This window comes from Rosa rugosa, chromosome 2 (genome assembly GCF_958449725.1).
Source record: "Rosa rugosa chromosome 2, drRosRugo1.1, whole genome shotgun sequence".
NCBI lineage: Eukaryota > Viridiplantae > Streptophyta > Magnoliopsida > Rosales > Rosaceae > Rosa > Rosa rugosa.
Window position 1 is genome coordinate 34399860 of NC_084821.1, and position 17764 is coordinate 34417623.

Here is a 17764-nt window from a genome sequence, read left to right on the forward strand (position 1 = left end):
GGATGCCAGCGAGGAAGATACTCAACTGAAGGAGGAGGTGAGCAGTCTCTCCGGGCAGGTGAAGTATCTTCATGGCGAGAAGGCCAGGCTGGAGAAGGAGCGGGACTCCTTGAAGAAGAAGATTGAGTCTTTGACTCCCCTGGTTGCCGAGATGGGCGCGGCCAAGCAGCGAATCGCGGAGCTTGAATCTGAAATCTCTGAGGCCCGGGAGGAGGTGAAAAGTGCCCGGGACTCCGAAAAAGAGGCTGCGGAGTCTGCCACATCCTGGAAGGAGAAAGCAGACTACCTGGAGGAGCGTCTTCCCGCGGAGAAGCACGAGGCCGTAGAGGAGTACAAGGCCTCCGAAGAGCTTATTGCCATGCTGGCTGCTGCCCAAGACAAAGCTGTGATCATGAAGTTCAAGGAATGGGTGGCGGCCGGGTACTTGGACGAGGCCAAATTCAGGCGGGGCCTTCTTGAGAAGAAGAAGAAAGACGAGGCGGCAGCCAGGTCTGGTGCCGGTGGATCCCAGAGTACCGGTGGGGAGCAGTAGTACTTGGATTCCCCTTTTTTTTTTGTATATGTTTTTTTTTAGTAGAAGTTATCCTTGCCTTGAACAATGGCGTAATTCCTGTGCTTGGTAGTCCAGGCTTTTGTGGATTAAAATTTTTTGAATTTGAATGGGAATTGGAAAGGAATTAAAATTTCTAGGATTTTGTACCTTAAGCATTTACTTGCATCACTTATTACCGGAATAGAGTAACTGACAATAGCTATGTCCGGGAATGTCCGGGGTAGGTAAAAAAAAATGCTAGAAATGGTCTGAATAATTCATTTTTCCATTCAAATACCACATGGTGGTTAAATACAGAATGAGTACCCGATGGGTAGCTTGCCATAGCTGTATGGTCAAAAAGCAAAAGCTAGGACAAGATGCTCCCGGAGCTACTTGTAATAGTACCGCAGGCGCTGGGTATTCCATGGATGCCTGGAAACAACCCCGTTCGTATCCCGGATGTAAAAGGTTGCGGGGCCTGCTTCTTCAATGATCTCGTAAGGGCCAGTCCAGGATGGATCCAGTCCCCGGGGCTCTGGGTAGACCTGCTTCATGACCCAGTCCCCTAACTTCAGTGTCCGGGATTCTACCTTGGCGTCGTAATAGCGGGCTATCCTCCGCTTGTTAGCCAAGTTATGCATATGTGCCACATCCCTTCGTTCCTCGAGTAAATCAGCATCGAGCTGTAGGCCTTCTGAGTTGGTACCCGCATCGAAGTATTCGATCCGGGGACTCTGGATTTGTGTTTCAATAGGGAGTACCGCTTCTGATCCGAAAGCCATACAGAAAGGGGTCTCTCCGGTGGCCTCTGTTGCCGTGGTCCGGATAGCCCACAACACCTCCGGGAGTTTAGCAGCCCAAAGAACCTTGGCCTCGTCGAGCTTCTTCTTCAGTATTTTCTTGATGATCTTGTTGACAGCTTCGACCTGACCGTTGGTCTGGGGGTGAGCCGGGGAAGCATAGAGGATCTTGGTGCCAAGGTTTTCTGTATAAGCCCTCAATTCATCATTGTCAAACTGGGTACCATTGTCCGTGATTATGGTATCCGGGACTCCAAACCTGCAATAGATATTCCTCCACAGGAAATGTTTTACCTTTTCCGTGGTGATGGCGACAAGAGGTTCTGCTTCAACCCACTTTGTTTGATAGTCCACAGCGACGATGGAGTATTTGAATTGTCCTACTGCTGTGGGGAGTTTACTAATCAAGTCCAAACCCCACTGACAGAACGGCCACGGTGCCAGGAGGATGGAGAGGGCTATGGGCGGTGCCCTTGGGATATTTGCATACATTTGGCACTTGTGGCAAGAATTGGATATTGTTTGGGCTAGGGCCGACATGGTTGGCCAGAAATATCCTGCCCTTAGGGTCTTATGTGCGAGAGACCGGGCTCCGGCATGGTTACCGCATACGCCAGCATGTATGTCCTTCATTATTTTGTGACCCTCCTCCGGCGTTACACACCTCAGACTGGGGAAGCAGTGGCCTCTCCGGTATAACTTGCCATTCATGATCGTGTATCGAGCTGACCTTAACTGCAGTCTTCTGGCCTCGACCTTATCATCCGGTGCCAGGCCGTCAACCATATATTTCAAAATTGGGTCCATCCACGAAGCTGTGTGATCCACAGCGAATATTTCTGACACAGTTTTAGAAGTGCTAGGTCTCTCGAGTATTTCGACTTTAGTGGCTCCATAGGTAGGACTTGGGGAAGTTGATGCAAGCTTAGCAAGGGCGTCTGCCTTGTCGTTTTCTGCCCTCGGTATTTGGGTAAAAATGTAGGAGGTAAATCTCTGCACTAATGCCCGAGCCAGAGCCTGGTAAGAGGACATGTGGGGTTCCTTTGCCTCGAAGTTACCGCTGACCTGGTTTACGACTAACTGGGAATCACTGAAAATACTAAGGTGCTGCACCCCTAGTTCCCGGGCGATCTGCAGACCTGCTATGAGTGCCTCGTACTCTGCGGTGTTGTTGGATGCCTTGAAGGCAAATTTGAGGGCGTACTCGTAGACTTGATCGTCCGGGCTAATTAGCAGGATACCGGCTCCACTTGTTTTCTTGTTGGATGCGCCATCAACATATAATCGCCAAGTGGCTGGTGGAGGCGGATCCGGGGCAAGTGGTTCAGGTGATTCCAGGGACGGGTTATGGGAGGGAATCGCCTCAGAAATAAAATCTGCCGCTGCCTGGCCCTTAATAGCTGTCCGGGGTTGGTACTTGATATCGAACTCTCCCAGCTCGATGGCCCATTTAATTAACCTGCCCGATGTCTCCGGTTTCTGCAAAACCTGCCTCAGCGGGTGATTAGTGAAAACGGTGATTGAATGTGCTTGGAAGTAATGCCTAAGCTTTCGGGCCGATACCAGGAGGGCCAGTGCTATTTTTTCAATGTCCGGGTACCTGGATTCTGCACCAGTGTACCCCTTTCCAGCATAGTACACCGGGTACTCGCAATCGGAGTCCTTCCTAATCAGAGCTGAGCTTACAGCCGTTGAAGATGCCGCCAGATATATGTAGAGCATTTCTCCTGGAACAGGTTTGTAAAGTAGAGGTACCGCTGATAAGTACGCCTTCAAGCCAATAAAAGCAGTCTCGTGCTCAGCTGTCCAGGCTATTACCTCGACGTGCTGGGTTTTTAGCAGTTTGAAGAAAGGAGTACACTTGTCCGTCAGCCTGGAGATGAACCTTGACAGGGCGGCCACCTTGCCTGTAAGAGATTGGACCTCGTTCCGGTAGGTTGGGGATACCATGTCTAATATAGCCTGCACCTTCTCCGGGTTGGCTTCGATCCCCCTGTGGCTAATGATGTACCCGAGAAACTTTCCTACCTCGACCCCGAAGATGCACTTCTGCGGGTTAAGCCGCATACCATTGCGTAATATGATGGTGAAGACGATTGACAAGTTGGTTACGTGGTCCTCCGGAGTTAAACTTTTTACCAGCATATCGTCCACGTAAACTTCCATGATAGTACCGATAACCTCCTCAAACATAGAGTTGACAAGTCGCTGATAAGTGGCACCTGCGTTCTTTAATCCGAAAGGCATGACCTGGTAACAATAGAGACCCTTGTCTGTGGTAAAGGCAGTGTGCTCCTCGTCTGCCAGGTTCATTCGAATTTGGTTGTACCCACTGAACGCATCCATGAAACTGAGTAACCGGTACCCAGCAGTGGAGTCGATTAGTTGGTCAATTCGCGGGAGCGGGAAGCTATCCTTGGGGCATGCCCGGTTGAGGTTTGTGTAGTCCACACACATGCACCATGATCCCTGAGATTTCTTTGGCACCATGACCACGTTGGCTAACCACCGGGGATACGTGACTTCCCTGACAAAGTTGATGGCCATCAACTTCTTTACTTCAGCCTGGATAGCCCGGTACTTATCGTGTGTGAAGGCCCTCCTCTTTTGTCTTACCGGTGCAGAATAAGGGACAATACTAAGATTGTGTGTGGCTATCTCCATTGGTATACCGGGCATGTCCTCATATGACCAGGCGAATGCAGATGAGTTTAAGCGGAGGAACGAGATCAACCTTTCCCTGATAACCGGAGACAGCTTAGTACCTATCTTAACAGTCCTGTCCGGGAACTGCTCTGATAACACTACCTCCTCAATGTCCTCTACGGCACCGGGCCGTTCTTCGTCTGAATCGGTATCATCCCTAGGATCCTCGTACCTGTCCATCAGAGGGTTAGTAGCCACGGGCAACATCTCAAACTTTCCCCTACCGCGAGATACGGTCAAAGAATAGCACTTCCTTGCTGCGGCCTGGTCACCCCGGATCGTAGCAATGCCGACCGGGGTTGGCACTTTCATCATCAGCATGTGACCTGCAATGAAGGTTTTCAGACGCCAAAGTGCCGGTCGGCCCAGGATAGCATTATAGGATGAGACGCAGTCCACCACGATGAACTCTGTTTTGATGGTTGAACAATTTGGACTTTCGCCTACCGTGATCGATAGGTAATCTGATCCGAGTGGTTGGACGATATCCCCAGAAAAGCTAATAAGGGGCTCATTATCCTGCGACAGCTTGGCTCTCCCTCTGTTCAAAGCTTTGTACGCATCGCGAAATAATACGCTAACTGAGGCCCCGGTGTCCACGAGCACCCGGGACATTATATAATGGTCCATTTGGAGCATGATTAAGAAGGGATCATCATGGGGCATTTTCAGATCGGCTTCCTCCTCCTGCAGGAATGTCACCGATGTCCATCCGGTACCACTGTCTTGCCGCGGGGCCTTGTGGAAGTTGAAAACTTCCGGATGACCAAAACTAGAATTTCGCCTCTTCCTCTGGGGATGTAATTCTTTCGGGCCCCCACCGTGGATCGTGAAGATTTGGCCATACACGTCCACCGCTCCTAACTCCTTAGCAGGCAGGTACCGTTGAAGCTTGCCCTTCTGGATAAGGGACTCGATAGTATTTTTTAAAGCAACGCAGAGATTGGTATTGTGTCCGGCATCTTCATGATAAGTGCAGAACTTTCCGGTATCTTGCTGGGTAAGTTTACTCTTCGGGAACTTCCTTGGGGGTGGGCCCGGTATCTCATCCTTACTTTCGTTCCAAATAGTCTCGTATGAAGCGTTAAGGATTGTGAACACCTCATACCGGGGGGGTGGTGGTGTTCGCGGTGCCTGTTGTACCCCTGGCTCCCGCTGATGGTGAGTGGTCCCATAACTGTTAGTCCTGGACGAGGACTCTTTGCTTCTTTTGCTCGAGGTATGGGGTGACCTGTCATGACTATGGGCCCACTCCCTCTTTCGTGGCTCATCCCTGACAGTTGAGGCCGGGGTTGGCACCCTTAGCTCTGGTCTGGGGGTGTCCCCGTAGGTTTCGAATTCGGCCTGGGCGTGTCTGATGGCAGTGGCCATCAGCTCGTCGTAGTTGGCTGGAGGATTATGGTTAATCCCATAGAGAAATTCTCCGCGCCTTAAGCCTCTCCTGAAAGACAGCTCGGCCAGTTCCTTATTAAGGTCCCGGCACTTGGCGGTAGCCGCCTGCCACTGATTTACAAAAGACTTCAAAGTTTCATTCTCTCCCTGCTGGACCTTTAACAGGCCCTTTGGTGTGTGTATCCCATCGGTGCGTAAGATGAATCGAGCTACAAACTTATCATCTAACTCCTTGAAATTCCCTACAGAACCGACCGGCAGTTCGTAGAACCAACTCAAAGCTTCCCCTGACAAGGTTTCCTGGAACATATTACAACACACCTCATCCGTATATCCCTTGGCGCTTGTTTGCGAGCGGAAGGCCTGTAGATGCTGGTAGGGGTCTCCAACCCCCGTGTAGTCAATCTTCAGTGGCTTCGACATATCCGCTCGAATGGCTCCTCTAACCTGTTGGGTGAAAGGACCCGGGCGGTCCTCGTAGGTGGCCATGGCCCTCCAGGTGTCCCTGTTTTCTGTGGCCTGCACCCTTGCCTGCAGAGCATGCAAAGAGTTACTCATTTGCACAAGTAATGTCGTGTTTGCGTCGGTTACCGGGGGGATATTCGGTACTGGCTGTGGTAACGGTGGTGGTGGTAGATGCCTCAAGCTTTCCGGGAATAAGTCTACCGGTACTTGGATTACCCGCTGGGCAGCGTTCACTCCTGTTGCTGGTTGGGATGCTCTAGCCAGGGCCTGGGTGAGCGCCTCGTTGTGCTGGTGCCTCCGGTCCAGTGCTCGGGCCAGCGCTGTATTTTCATCTTCCAGATCCTGCATCTTCTGTTGCGTAAGGCGGTTCGTTTCCCTATCGGTACTCTGTTGTTCCCGATCGATCCTGGATTGTTCCCTGAAGGCTGCTATCTCGGCCCGCATGGATTCCAATTCCGATACCGGAGACACTTGGTCCGGGACATGCGGGTCCAAGGATCCGAGACCATGAATTTCTTCAACACCTGGCGCCTCTGCTGATGAAGTACCCGGAGAGAATATCAGTGCCCGGGCGACACTTCTACCCTCTCCTGCCGTTCCTTCCGGCTCAGTCATGATCAGGCCCCTATCTGGCGCGTCAATGTTTCTGGTGGCTTTCTCCGGGTACCTCACACAGAATGCTATACCGTCTGGGGTACCGATCCAACTCCTAAATCCTGTATCAATAACACACGCTTAGAGGGGTAAACCGTACCGGACGGTTTACGCCTCTCCGATGCCTGAATGAGAAACTAATATAGATGCGTATCAAGTAAATAGTGGACAAAAGGAGTTATTACCCGTAAAAGGTGGTTGTGCTAATGCCTTTATACTCGAGCATATGAAGGGAGTCTCCCCCATCTTCGATGTGGGACACTAGTTGTTCTTCTGATGCCATATCAGTCCTCCTGTTGTGTACATAGTTGGGCTGTGCTCGCCTTGCCCAGGGCCCTGGGTGCCCGGGGTGGCATCCCAAATGAGCCCCGCCATGGTGGGTCGTGAACCCGGCCCATGGCATAGTACATGGGAGTACCGATGGGGCCCAGCCGATAGTGCCAAACTTAGTTGAGACTTCCCTAGTATGTACACCCAACGACCCCAAAATGTAATTGAAAAGTCTACATGCATGCATGAATACGCGCTTCATTGTCTCAATGACTTTGGTGTCAATTAAAAATTTAATACATGGTCATTTCCTCCAATGGAGGCCTCGCCCCCTCCCAAAGCCAATTCAATTAGTGGAGATCTTTTCCCCATGTACTTATATAAACAACCACTAGGTGAGCAATCTAGAATACAACAACTGGTTTTCTGTGAATCAAACTCATGACCTCCTATTTATAAAAGAAAATCTAATACCACTAAACCAAATGGTACTAAGCCACATGTCTAGAAATTAAATAGTTTTTTTATTTTTTTTAGAAATTTTGTTTCTTAGAACATTTTTTTTTTTTGTAAAAAATTGACACATAATCGCCATAAGACATTTTATTTTATTTTCTTAATTTTATCCCGCCCCACCCATTCTCATATATTTGTACGTTCAAACTCATAATCTCTACGACATTAGGTTTACAAATAATCAACATCTTAACAAGTCACAACTCACGACTCACAAGCATTTTAAGAGAAATTGACATTTCAAGAAATCATCAACAAACACAGCATGCCAACTTGGACTTAGCTGATACGACAATGTTTGCATTGATGATAAACTTTACTCTCCGTGAAATTTCAGCCAAACGTGATCTTACTCAACGACCCCAAAATGTAATTGAGAGGTCTATATGCATGCATGCATGAATACGCACTTTATTGTCTCAATGACTTTGGCATCAATGGAAAATTTAATACAAGGTCATTTTTTCCAATAGAGGACCCCCGCCCCCTCCCAAAGGCAATTCAATTAGCGGAGATCTTTCCCACCACGTATTGAAGGGTCTAGCTAATTTATGATTTGTGGGTTTGGAAGTTCCCTATTTTCTCAGTTCATATTATTGAAGTGGTTGTATTGATCAAAGTATCATACTTCATTGTATGACTTTGCGACTCCGCTTCATATATAAACAAGCACTAGGTGAGCAATCTAAGTTAAACCTACAACTCAATTCTATAATTTTTTTCATTATATCAACAATTAAGAAATACAACAACTAATTTTCCATGGGTCAAACTCACAGTCTCCTATTTATAAAGGAAAAACTAATACTACTAGACCAAATAATACTAGGCCACAAGTCTAGAAATTAAATAAAAAAAATTTTAAAAATTTCTTTTTGGATAATTATATTTACACAGCTCTCTTTTCTATATACACATACCAATCTCTCACCATTTTTGGAAAAATTTAATCTCCATAATGTCCTCAGAAACTGAGGAACAGAAAAAGAAAAGTGTAATTTTATCTCCACATGTCTAAATACTTGATATATCCTTTATTTTCACACTCAAAATTAGGGGGTGTATTCAATTAAGAGTCTACAAGATTTTTTTGTATTTTAAAAGTCTGTGGGTATTCAACTGAGATTTTAAACAGTCCTTTAAAATCTTGATGTATTCAATTAAGATTTAAAATTATCCATTCAAATCTGCTGATATTCAAAAGTATACGGATTTTTAAGGATTTCATTAAATGCTAGATTTTGGAGGATTTTATAGTGCTTTTTATATATATCAAAACTCAAAAACAATCCAACCACTTCCCAAAAGATTTTGATGGATTCTTTCTCACTCAAAAAATGAAGAACCTCTTCACCCAAAAAATAAAATAAATAAAAAGCATGTCTCAATAGGTGACACTCATCCATTTTGTCTTAGACCTATTTTCCCACTATCTTCCTCTGCCTCTGCTCTCATCTAATAATTTTTTATTTTATTTTTATCACTATAGCTCTAGAAGCCTTAATCCTTTTAGCTAATGAAGCTCACTTTCAATGGTATTATTAAGATGATACATACACACATGATTCTTTTGTAAATTAGATATGAAATAAATTATGTCATTAGTTTACTACTTTATTTTTTGTGTAACATTTTGGCTGGTTAGTTTTCTCTTATTGTTCATATATCATTATACACAACATAAAGAATGGTAGATTGCCATACTTTCTTCTCATTGATATAGCATTATAGTTAGATCCATACATCCATTGCTTAATTGAAGAAGAAGAAGAAAAAAAAATTAACCTACCAAAAACATCATAAGGATTTGTAAAATCTAAACAAATACTAGTAAATCAATCCATTAGAATCAATCAGAGTCCATATAGAATTTAAACAATCCGTGGATTAAGTAAATCCATGGATTATAAAAACTCAAACAAAGTCTTTTAAAATCTGAATTGAATACACCCCCCTAAGTTTTATGAATGAATGAAATGACCAAAAAGAACATTTCTACTAGCAAAACAAAAACATAATTAGGAATTTAGATCTTCTCTTCTCCTTGACATTTTTTTTTTTGCTAGAAACAACTGCAAACTCCATCACCCGAATTTTTTACTGCAAATATAAATTCTGAAATACTCGTTTGGTAACTCTCAATATCAATTAAAGTGGTTGGAACTTGTTTGAGTATCTCGAATTAATTAACTGACACAAAGTAGTACTCATGAACTGGGTTTATTGGTTCTTTTTTTTTTTTTAGTCTTTTGTGCAGAGACCTGTGTTTATTAGTTCATCAATAGGTTTTTTGATTTGGCGTTAGGTACGAAAGAAAGCTTGCATGCTGCTATGAACGAAAGCTTGTATGTTGCTATGAACGAAAGCTTGCATGCTGCTATTGATATTGAACTATTGATCAGTGATTGATTCAATTTGGCTTTTTCGTCTAATAGTTGATTCTAATCCCCCAAAAAAAAAAAAAAAAACCCTTACTTAATTTGTTTTTTTTTTTCATTTCCTATGCGACAATAAGTAATGAAAGGGTGAAGTTTGCTAAGAAAGAACTAATCTCTAAGTTTTGTTTTCATGCTTCCATCAGCTATAGTTGAATTCTATTCCCTTCCTCTTAAAACTGCAATTTATAAGTTTTAGTTAGACTTTCCAAATGTTCTTGTGTTGATTTTTTAGTGATTGATTAATAATGGAAATGGTGAACCCGTGTATCATCATGGGGAAAAATAGAGACTTATGCGTACAAAATACAAACAAAAATATTTGAGGTGTGTATCCAATATATAGCAATGTGCGAATAAAATTTTTCATTTTTTTTTTTTTAGAACAATTTTTTTTTCCCCTAAAAATTGACTTACATAATCAACTTAAGAGGTTTTATTTTATTTTCTTACAATTATCCCACCCCACCCATTCTCATATACTTATATGTTCAAACTCATAATCTCTACGACATTAGGTTTACAAATAATCAACATCTTAACGAGCCACAACTCACGACTCATAAGAGAAATTGACATTTCGAAAAATAATCAACAAACACAGCACGCCAACTTGAACTTAATTCAATTGCTGATACGACAACGTTTGTATTGATGATGAACTTTACTCTCCGCAAAATTTCAGAATCATATTCAACAACCCCAAAATGTAATTGAGAAGTCTACATGCATGCATGAAACGCGCTTCATTGTCGGAATGACTTTGGTGTAGATGAAAAATTTAATACAAAGTCAATTCAATGGGAAGGCAATTCAATGGAGGCCCCGCCTTCTCCCAAAGCCAATTCAAATAGCGGAGATCTTGCCCACCACGTACTGAAGGGTCTTTCTAATTTGTGATTTGTGGGCCTGGAAGTTTCCTATTTTCTCACTTAGTATTACTTTAGTGGTTGTATTGAAGTATCATATTTCATTATATGCATGACTCTTCATATATAAACAAGCACTAGGTGAGCAATCTAAATTAAACCTATCTAACATGTATCAGAAACGAAGAAATATGCTAGCAGCGCTGCCTTATCACCCAATAGCTCAATACTTCCTTCTTATTCTACTTGGCTCCATTTTATCTACATATATTCATGCATGTGGCTCAAGTGAAAGTACCTCTCTCTTGTCTTTTGCCCTCACTCTGTCTTCTCCTTCCTTAAATTGGACACGCATGGATTGTTGCCAATGGGAAGGCATTACTTGTGATGTGGCTGGTCGAGTAACCCATTTGCACTTATCTTCCAAAGGCCTCAGACTCAAAGGAGGTAATTTTCCCTCATCATCACTAGGAAATCTCACACATCTGACCCACCTCAATCTATCTCACAATTCACTTTCTGGTTCTTTAGATCAAGCTGGATTTTTCTTGTCCTTGGGTCGTCTTGAGGTACTTGATTTGAGTTTTAACCTTCTCTCTGGAGAGCTACCAGGTTCTCTATCATCATCCAATAATATTCGGATAGTGGATTTGTCTAGCAATCGCTTCCATGGTGCAATTCCATCCTCCTTCTTCCAACAGGCAAAGAATTTGACTCGTTTCTATGTCATGAACAACAGTTTCTTAGGTTATATCCCGTCCCCTATTTGTGTCCAGTCTTCTTCATTGATTAAGCTGTTGGATTTTTCCTACAATAAATTTGGAGGCACTCTCTCTCGCGGACTAGGAAACTGTTCCAAACTGAAAGTTTTTCGTGCTGGTTACAATAACCTCTCAGGATCACTTCCAGAAGATATCTATGATGCTACCGCACTGGAAGAAATTGCAATCCCTGCTAATTCTTTTTATGGAGGCATTAGTAACAGAATTGTTAACCTCACTAACCTCACAATCCTTGACCTCTACTTCAATCATTTCAGTGGCATGCTTCCAATAGATATTGGGAAGCTCTCCAAATTGAAAGTCTTGCTCCTTCATTCAAATAATCTAGAAGGTTCCTTGCCACCATCTTTGCTGAATTGCACAAACCTTATGGAACTGAATCTAGGATTCAACCTTTTGAAAGGAGATATCTCAACTTTTAATTTCTCCAGACTTGGTCAACTTCGTAAACTTGACTTTATGAGTAATCGTTTTACTGGTATCTTGCCAATAAGCCTTTACTCATGCAAGTCCCTTAGAGCAATTCGATTAAGCGTGAACAACCTAGAGGGACAAATACAACCCGAGATTGTCAGCCTGAAATACTTATCCTTCCTCTCACTTTCTGGGAACAGACTGACCAATATCACAGGCGCTATGAATGTATTGAAGGGTTGTAGAAATCTCAAGGTACTCATCCTTTCAAATACTTTTATAGGTGAAGAAATGCCAGATGGTGATCACATGGCTGACTTTGATGGATTCCAAAATCTTAGGATTTTGGCTTTGCATGGTTGTGGTCTCGCCGGTCAAATACCTATATGGATTTCTAAGCTCAAGAAGCTAGAGATCTTGGATATGGGTCTTAATAGAATCACAGGCTCAATTCCTACTTGGTTGGGGACTTTGCCTATGCTCTTTTCGATAAACTTGCGGTCCAACCTAATCTCAGGTGAAATTCCAAAAGAACTTTGCACACTGCCAATGTTGGTATCTGAACAAACTGCAGCTCAAGTAGATCATGGCTATCTTGAATTGCCATTCTTCGTTTCCCAAGGCGTGCCTGATGCAAGCATTTTACAGTTCAATTCTTTGTCTTACTATCCACCATCGATATTCTTAAACAACAATAGCATCAGTGGCAATATACCTACTGAGATCGGATATTTGCAACTTCTCCATATATTGGATCTCAGCGCCAACCAGGTGTCGGGCAACATTCCAGACCAAATATCTAATCTCACACACTTGGAGACATTGGATCTTTCAGTGAATCATTTGTCTGGAGAAATCCCACCTTCAATGACGAGTCTTAATTTCTTGTCATCTTTTAATGTCTCATATAATAATTTGGAAGGAGAAATACCAAAAGGCACTCAGCTCCTAGGCTTGAATGTCTCAGCATTTGAGGGGAATCCGAAGCTTTGTGGTTCCCCACTTCTAAATTTGTGTCAATCATTCAATGGTACTGATTCTGATTCAGATGATGATGATAAGAATGACGGGAATCAAATTCTAGGGTTGCATATTTCCGTTGTGCTTGGCTTCACTATAGGGTTAGTGGGATTTTGTGGTTCATTACTGCTTATCAAGACCTGGGGAGATGCATATTTCAATTTCCTGAATAATGTACAAGATAGGCTCAAATGCTGAATGAGATTGGGGACAGTTCGCATGAGAAGCGGTCGGAAAGAATTCTTATGAGGCAAGAAGATTGTACTTTACTTAAACTCTTCTAGTAATTTCAGTGTATTTCTATTTTTACTTAATTATGTAAGGCATAGTGTTTGTTCTCATAATATTCTGTTCTTAGATAGTAGTTGCAGGGGTTGTCTAGAGTACTTGAATGTTTATCATACACTCATTTACATCTAATTGAACCAAAATTACAATTTAGTTGAACCAAATTTACTACATTAACAACAAAGTTATCACATTTGTTTTACACATTTACATATAATTGAACCAAGTTACTACATCGACAACAATTTGTTCATAAACTTGTAAAAATATCGTAGGTGGAGTAATTACCTATAATAGAACTAAAATTACCAAAAAATAACTCTATTTACCACAATGACAACAAAATTGTTGTCAGATCTGTAAATGAGTGTATCACATTGTTGATATCACTTATACCACATACCGCCAAGCATAAGCAACGACCTCTTAGGTGGGCCCCGCGACATGGTTAGTCCCGCCTACGACATGCATCCGGTAGTCCGACACCCGAGCTACCTCGCTATGGTGGAGGTCGGCTGGTACCTCGTAGGGAGGCCACCCTCCCATGATCTCCAAGAGGCTTCAAGAGAAGCAAATATGTGTATTATGTCCCACATCGGAAATGTAGAATAGAATGGGACTTCCTTTAGCTATAAAGGGAAGTCCTCCCCTTCTTAGATGGGGATGGGATCCATGATCTCCACACTTGTATCACTATAAAGGTCACTTGACCTCACTCATAGTAAAATATCTAAGTGGACGTAGCTTGAGGCAAGGTGAACCACTATACATGCTTGTCTCTCTCTCTCTCTCTACCTTGCCTCATACTTAGTTCCCGTTCCGTATTCTCACACAGAAACATTGGCGCTAGAAGGAGGGTCCCTAGGAGTTTGGGTATGTGCAAGTACCAGCCAGCGGGTACGTGAGTCAGCGGGTACGTGCAAGTACCCTAAACCCCACTCCCAAGCCTCACTCTTACCGGTAACCTGACAAACCATCCGGGTACTATGGCGCAACCTCACTCTTACCCTTGTGCATTGTTCCCGGCAGTATACGTCAAGCGAAGCTAAGTCTTCGCACTCTTTACCATTTCTCAAATTTACCTGCAATCATATCTCTCTGCAATTATTGCCTACTCTGTACTACTGTACGCATCAATCTGTTTTCAATAAACATATATTGGTGTTCAAGTGCATATCTTAAACTTAAAGGCTATAACATGGATGCCACACTGCATGTGAATAAACCACCACGTGGTGCACATACTCGTAGCCCCTACAACATGGATGCCACGTCCAAATTATGTTTGTACGAGTATGCATGTGATTCTTTTCACCGGGAACGAGTTGATGTCAAAGCATGATATTATTATATCAAGTTCAAACATCAAAGTATGATTCATGCAATTTATCACATATGCATGACTCTTATCGACTGTCATAACCATATTGGTTAGAAGCTTGATTTTCCATTTTGAGCATGATTTTCCATTTTGAGCCATGCAACACTCCACTACCAATCAAAGAATCAAGGTCAGCTGCATATAGTCCCGTACGTCAACCCACCCCGGAGACCCTCACTTCTACTTACACCTACTGGGTTTGACTCCTCACCGGCATCACCCATCCGTCTCGCGGTGATACCTTCAGATCCCTGAGACACAATACTTCGTCCGGTGACCAACACCACAATCTCCCGGTGACTACCTCCAGCCTTTGGTACCCGTACGGTATAATTATTCTCGTCTGCCTCATGGTACCAACAGCCCTTACCGGTACCCCTGCCATCTCCGGTACCCCCTGCCCTCTCCGGTACCAGCAGTGTCAACTACCATTGGTACCAGCTACCCAACCCCGAGATAGGTACCGGCACAAGGAAATTTGCTTTGGACACCCGCTTGGTACCGCTGACCTCGGTCCACCACTTTAAAAGTGCAATTCCGGCTTCGAATCAGTGGAGGCTCATTCCGACCGGTACTCTTCTCAGGCCGACATCTCGGTACCTCTCACCAACACTTCACCCACCACGGGCATCAACTTGATCTCTCACCGGGAACACCCACCTCAAGTTTGATTAGAGAATTACTCCCAAGTCTTTCGAGAAAAAAAAAAAAAAAAAAGGGATGATCTCGGTGACAATTGTGCAGTCTCCGGTACTCTCTGGGCCTTCCCGGGTCAAAGCCAATATTCAGTTCGGTCAAGCACCGTTCAAAAAAAAAAGAAAAAAAAAGGAGATGATCTGCACTGGACACCCAGGAAATCTGTTTGGACACCCGCCCTATCAGTGACCCTCAACAGTAGCTTCATCAGCTAGTCTCGGCAGCAACTTTCATTAGAAGGACCACCCATCCTTGAAGCCTCTCACAAAAGCTCAAAGCTATCTAGCTACCATGGCCTTGGCGATTACCTCTGCTCTCTCAGGCTTCCCAACCAGACTGGCCGTCTGTGCAGCAGCAACAACCTTGCTGCATGCTCTCAAACGTGTGCGAAAAGAGTCAAAAGACAATGAGCTAAGTTTTAGTACCCCAGCTCATCTTATATATTGCGCAATCAAACTATACATGTGCTTTACATTTCCATGCTGCACGTGGCCATGATTATATGTATAAGTTCTTTATCAAACAACTTCACAAACTTTTATGTATACACGTACATATATATATGCATGCACATATATGATCCATGTCCATGATTTAAGCAACGCACATCCACTCCATTGACTCTTGTTGCATGCATTAGCTCTCAACTTGACACCTCACACAAATATATTGATTATTGATTATTGATAAGGAGTTACCTGATGGCCACGTCCAATTCTACATCGAATGAAAATTGCAGTTGACTTATCTGTGTCTCAGTCAGCACACATATATAGCCCATTGGTACATGTCTTATGATAAATATATATGATCTACTATAGCTGAAATTCATGCCACATTAATTATCAAATAGCTGTTTCACACACAAACTAGCTCATTTGTTAGTCATTTGCCTACTCTAAACATTCATGTCTACAATTAAGCGTTAATATCAGGCTCTACATATTGTTAATCGTATGTTTTATTACACATACAAGAACAAGTTGCTAACCTCTCACTTATTTTTGAGGAGGTATACTCACCCAATAGGGCATCTTCTTATATGAGCAAGCTCAAGCAATTTATTGACGACCACTCATCGATTGAATGAAGCGTCATGCTTGGACAAACTCCAACATAATTTGGTACTTATATGTTGATTCCAATTTCAATCTACTCCAAATCGGCATAAGATAAGTCACAATAACTTCTTTTTACGCTCTTTCAATTTGAGCTAATGCAATGGTTCACATGCTTCAAATAACGATTTCTATAATCTAAGCATGGCTACGATATTTGATAATTTCGATATCATATCTATTATGCTTATGTATTAATGTCAAACGTTAATTTAATTGCAATCCAATTAAATTGCTACATATATACATGTGAAACTCACTAAATAAATGCAACATGCATCTCATAAATCCTCGCCCCGAGCACGGTACCCTTTCAGGGTAAGTCAAGGTCAAATGCTTGCATAAATCTCCTCCTATCAGGCGAGGCTAAAGTCGTCATTCTACCCAGGGCCACGCCACCGGGTACCGGAGGCCAAAGCCACCGGACACCCCAACGGGGTTACGAGGCTAAAGCCATCATTTTACCAGGGGCCACGCCACCGGGTAAAGGAGGCCTACAGGCCCTCATTCGATCCCAACAGGTCAAGGAGGCTCAAGCCCTCATGTGATCCCACTAGGGCACGATGCTAAAGTCATCATTCTACCCCAACGGGGTTAGGAGGCTAAAGCCATCATTCTACTCGAGGCCACGCCACCGGGTAAAGGAGGCCTACCGGCCCTCATTCAACCCCATTGGGTTAATGAGGCTTAAGCCCTCATCCACCCACCGGGTACACGAGGCTCAAACCCTCATTCACCTCAACGGGTACAAGAGGTTCGAAGCCTATCTACTCTACCGGGTACAAGAGGCCTACAGGCCCTCATAAATCCTCTACTCGAGCGAGGTATCCTAACAGGATCACTAAAGGGTAGCTCCCTTACATAAGCCAAGGTCCAGTCCCTTGCATTATAATCCTTACCCCGAGCGAGGTACCCCCAAGGGGTAAGCCAAGGTCTAATCCCTTGCTTTTGAGTCATCTCGATCACCTCTCGAGCGTTCTCTACACTTGGGGGACTTATTCATACCACTTATCACAAGTGGAGGTAGTTCCCGACCGGAACTATCATTGAGCTCCACGCTCATACTTTTCGTGCTACGGTCTATTAATGAAAATATTGAAATTTTTCGCCTATTGTTGCTCGCACCAATTAAATTTCTTTTACATCCCATTAAATAAGACCATAGGACAGAACTCACACAACCTATCACTCGCTCAATATGAGCAAGCGCAATTCTTACACACTCATACTCGAGGGACTATCATGGTCTTGCCATAGTCTCGCTAGTATGACAAGTAGTCACTTCAATACCAGAGCTTCATTCTTAGCCTCACCGGCATCGTCGAACATAATCTAAGTCTGAATTCCCGTTTTACTAACTACGTGACTTGGGGGACTCGGCGAGTAATAGCACTCCCAATCCTAACACATATATCATGTACAT

General features: G+C 43.7%; 1 protein-coding gene across 2 annotated transcripts; it reads left to right on the top strand.

The window, feature by feature from the left end:
- Positions 1–10801: 10801 nt before the first annotated feature.
- Positions 10802–13222, top strand: LOC133733076 (receptor-like protein 2). Of its 2 annotated transcripts, XM_062160686.1 has the most exons (2): positions 10802–11089; positions 11174–13222. In XM_062160686.1, exons 1-2 carry the CDS (start codon positions 10813–10815, stop codon positions 13054–13056), a joined length of 2160 nt encoding a protein of 719 aa, XP_062016670.1. In that variant the 5' UTR covers positions 10802–10812; the 3' UTR covers positions 13057–13222. The 2 variants fall into 2 exon arrangements, with proteins under 2 accessions (XP_062016670.1, XP_062016669.1); XM_062160685.1 differs by having other exon boundaries at positions 10802–13222.
- Positions 13223–17764: the final 4542 nt, after the last annotated feature.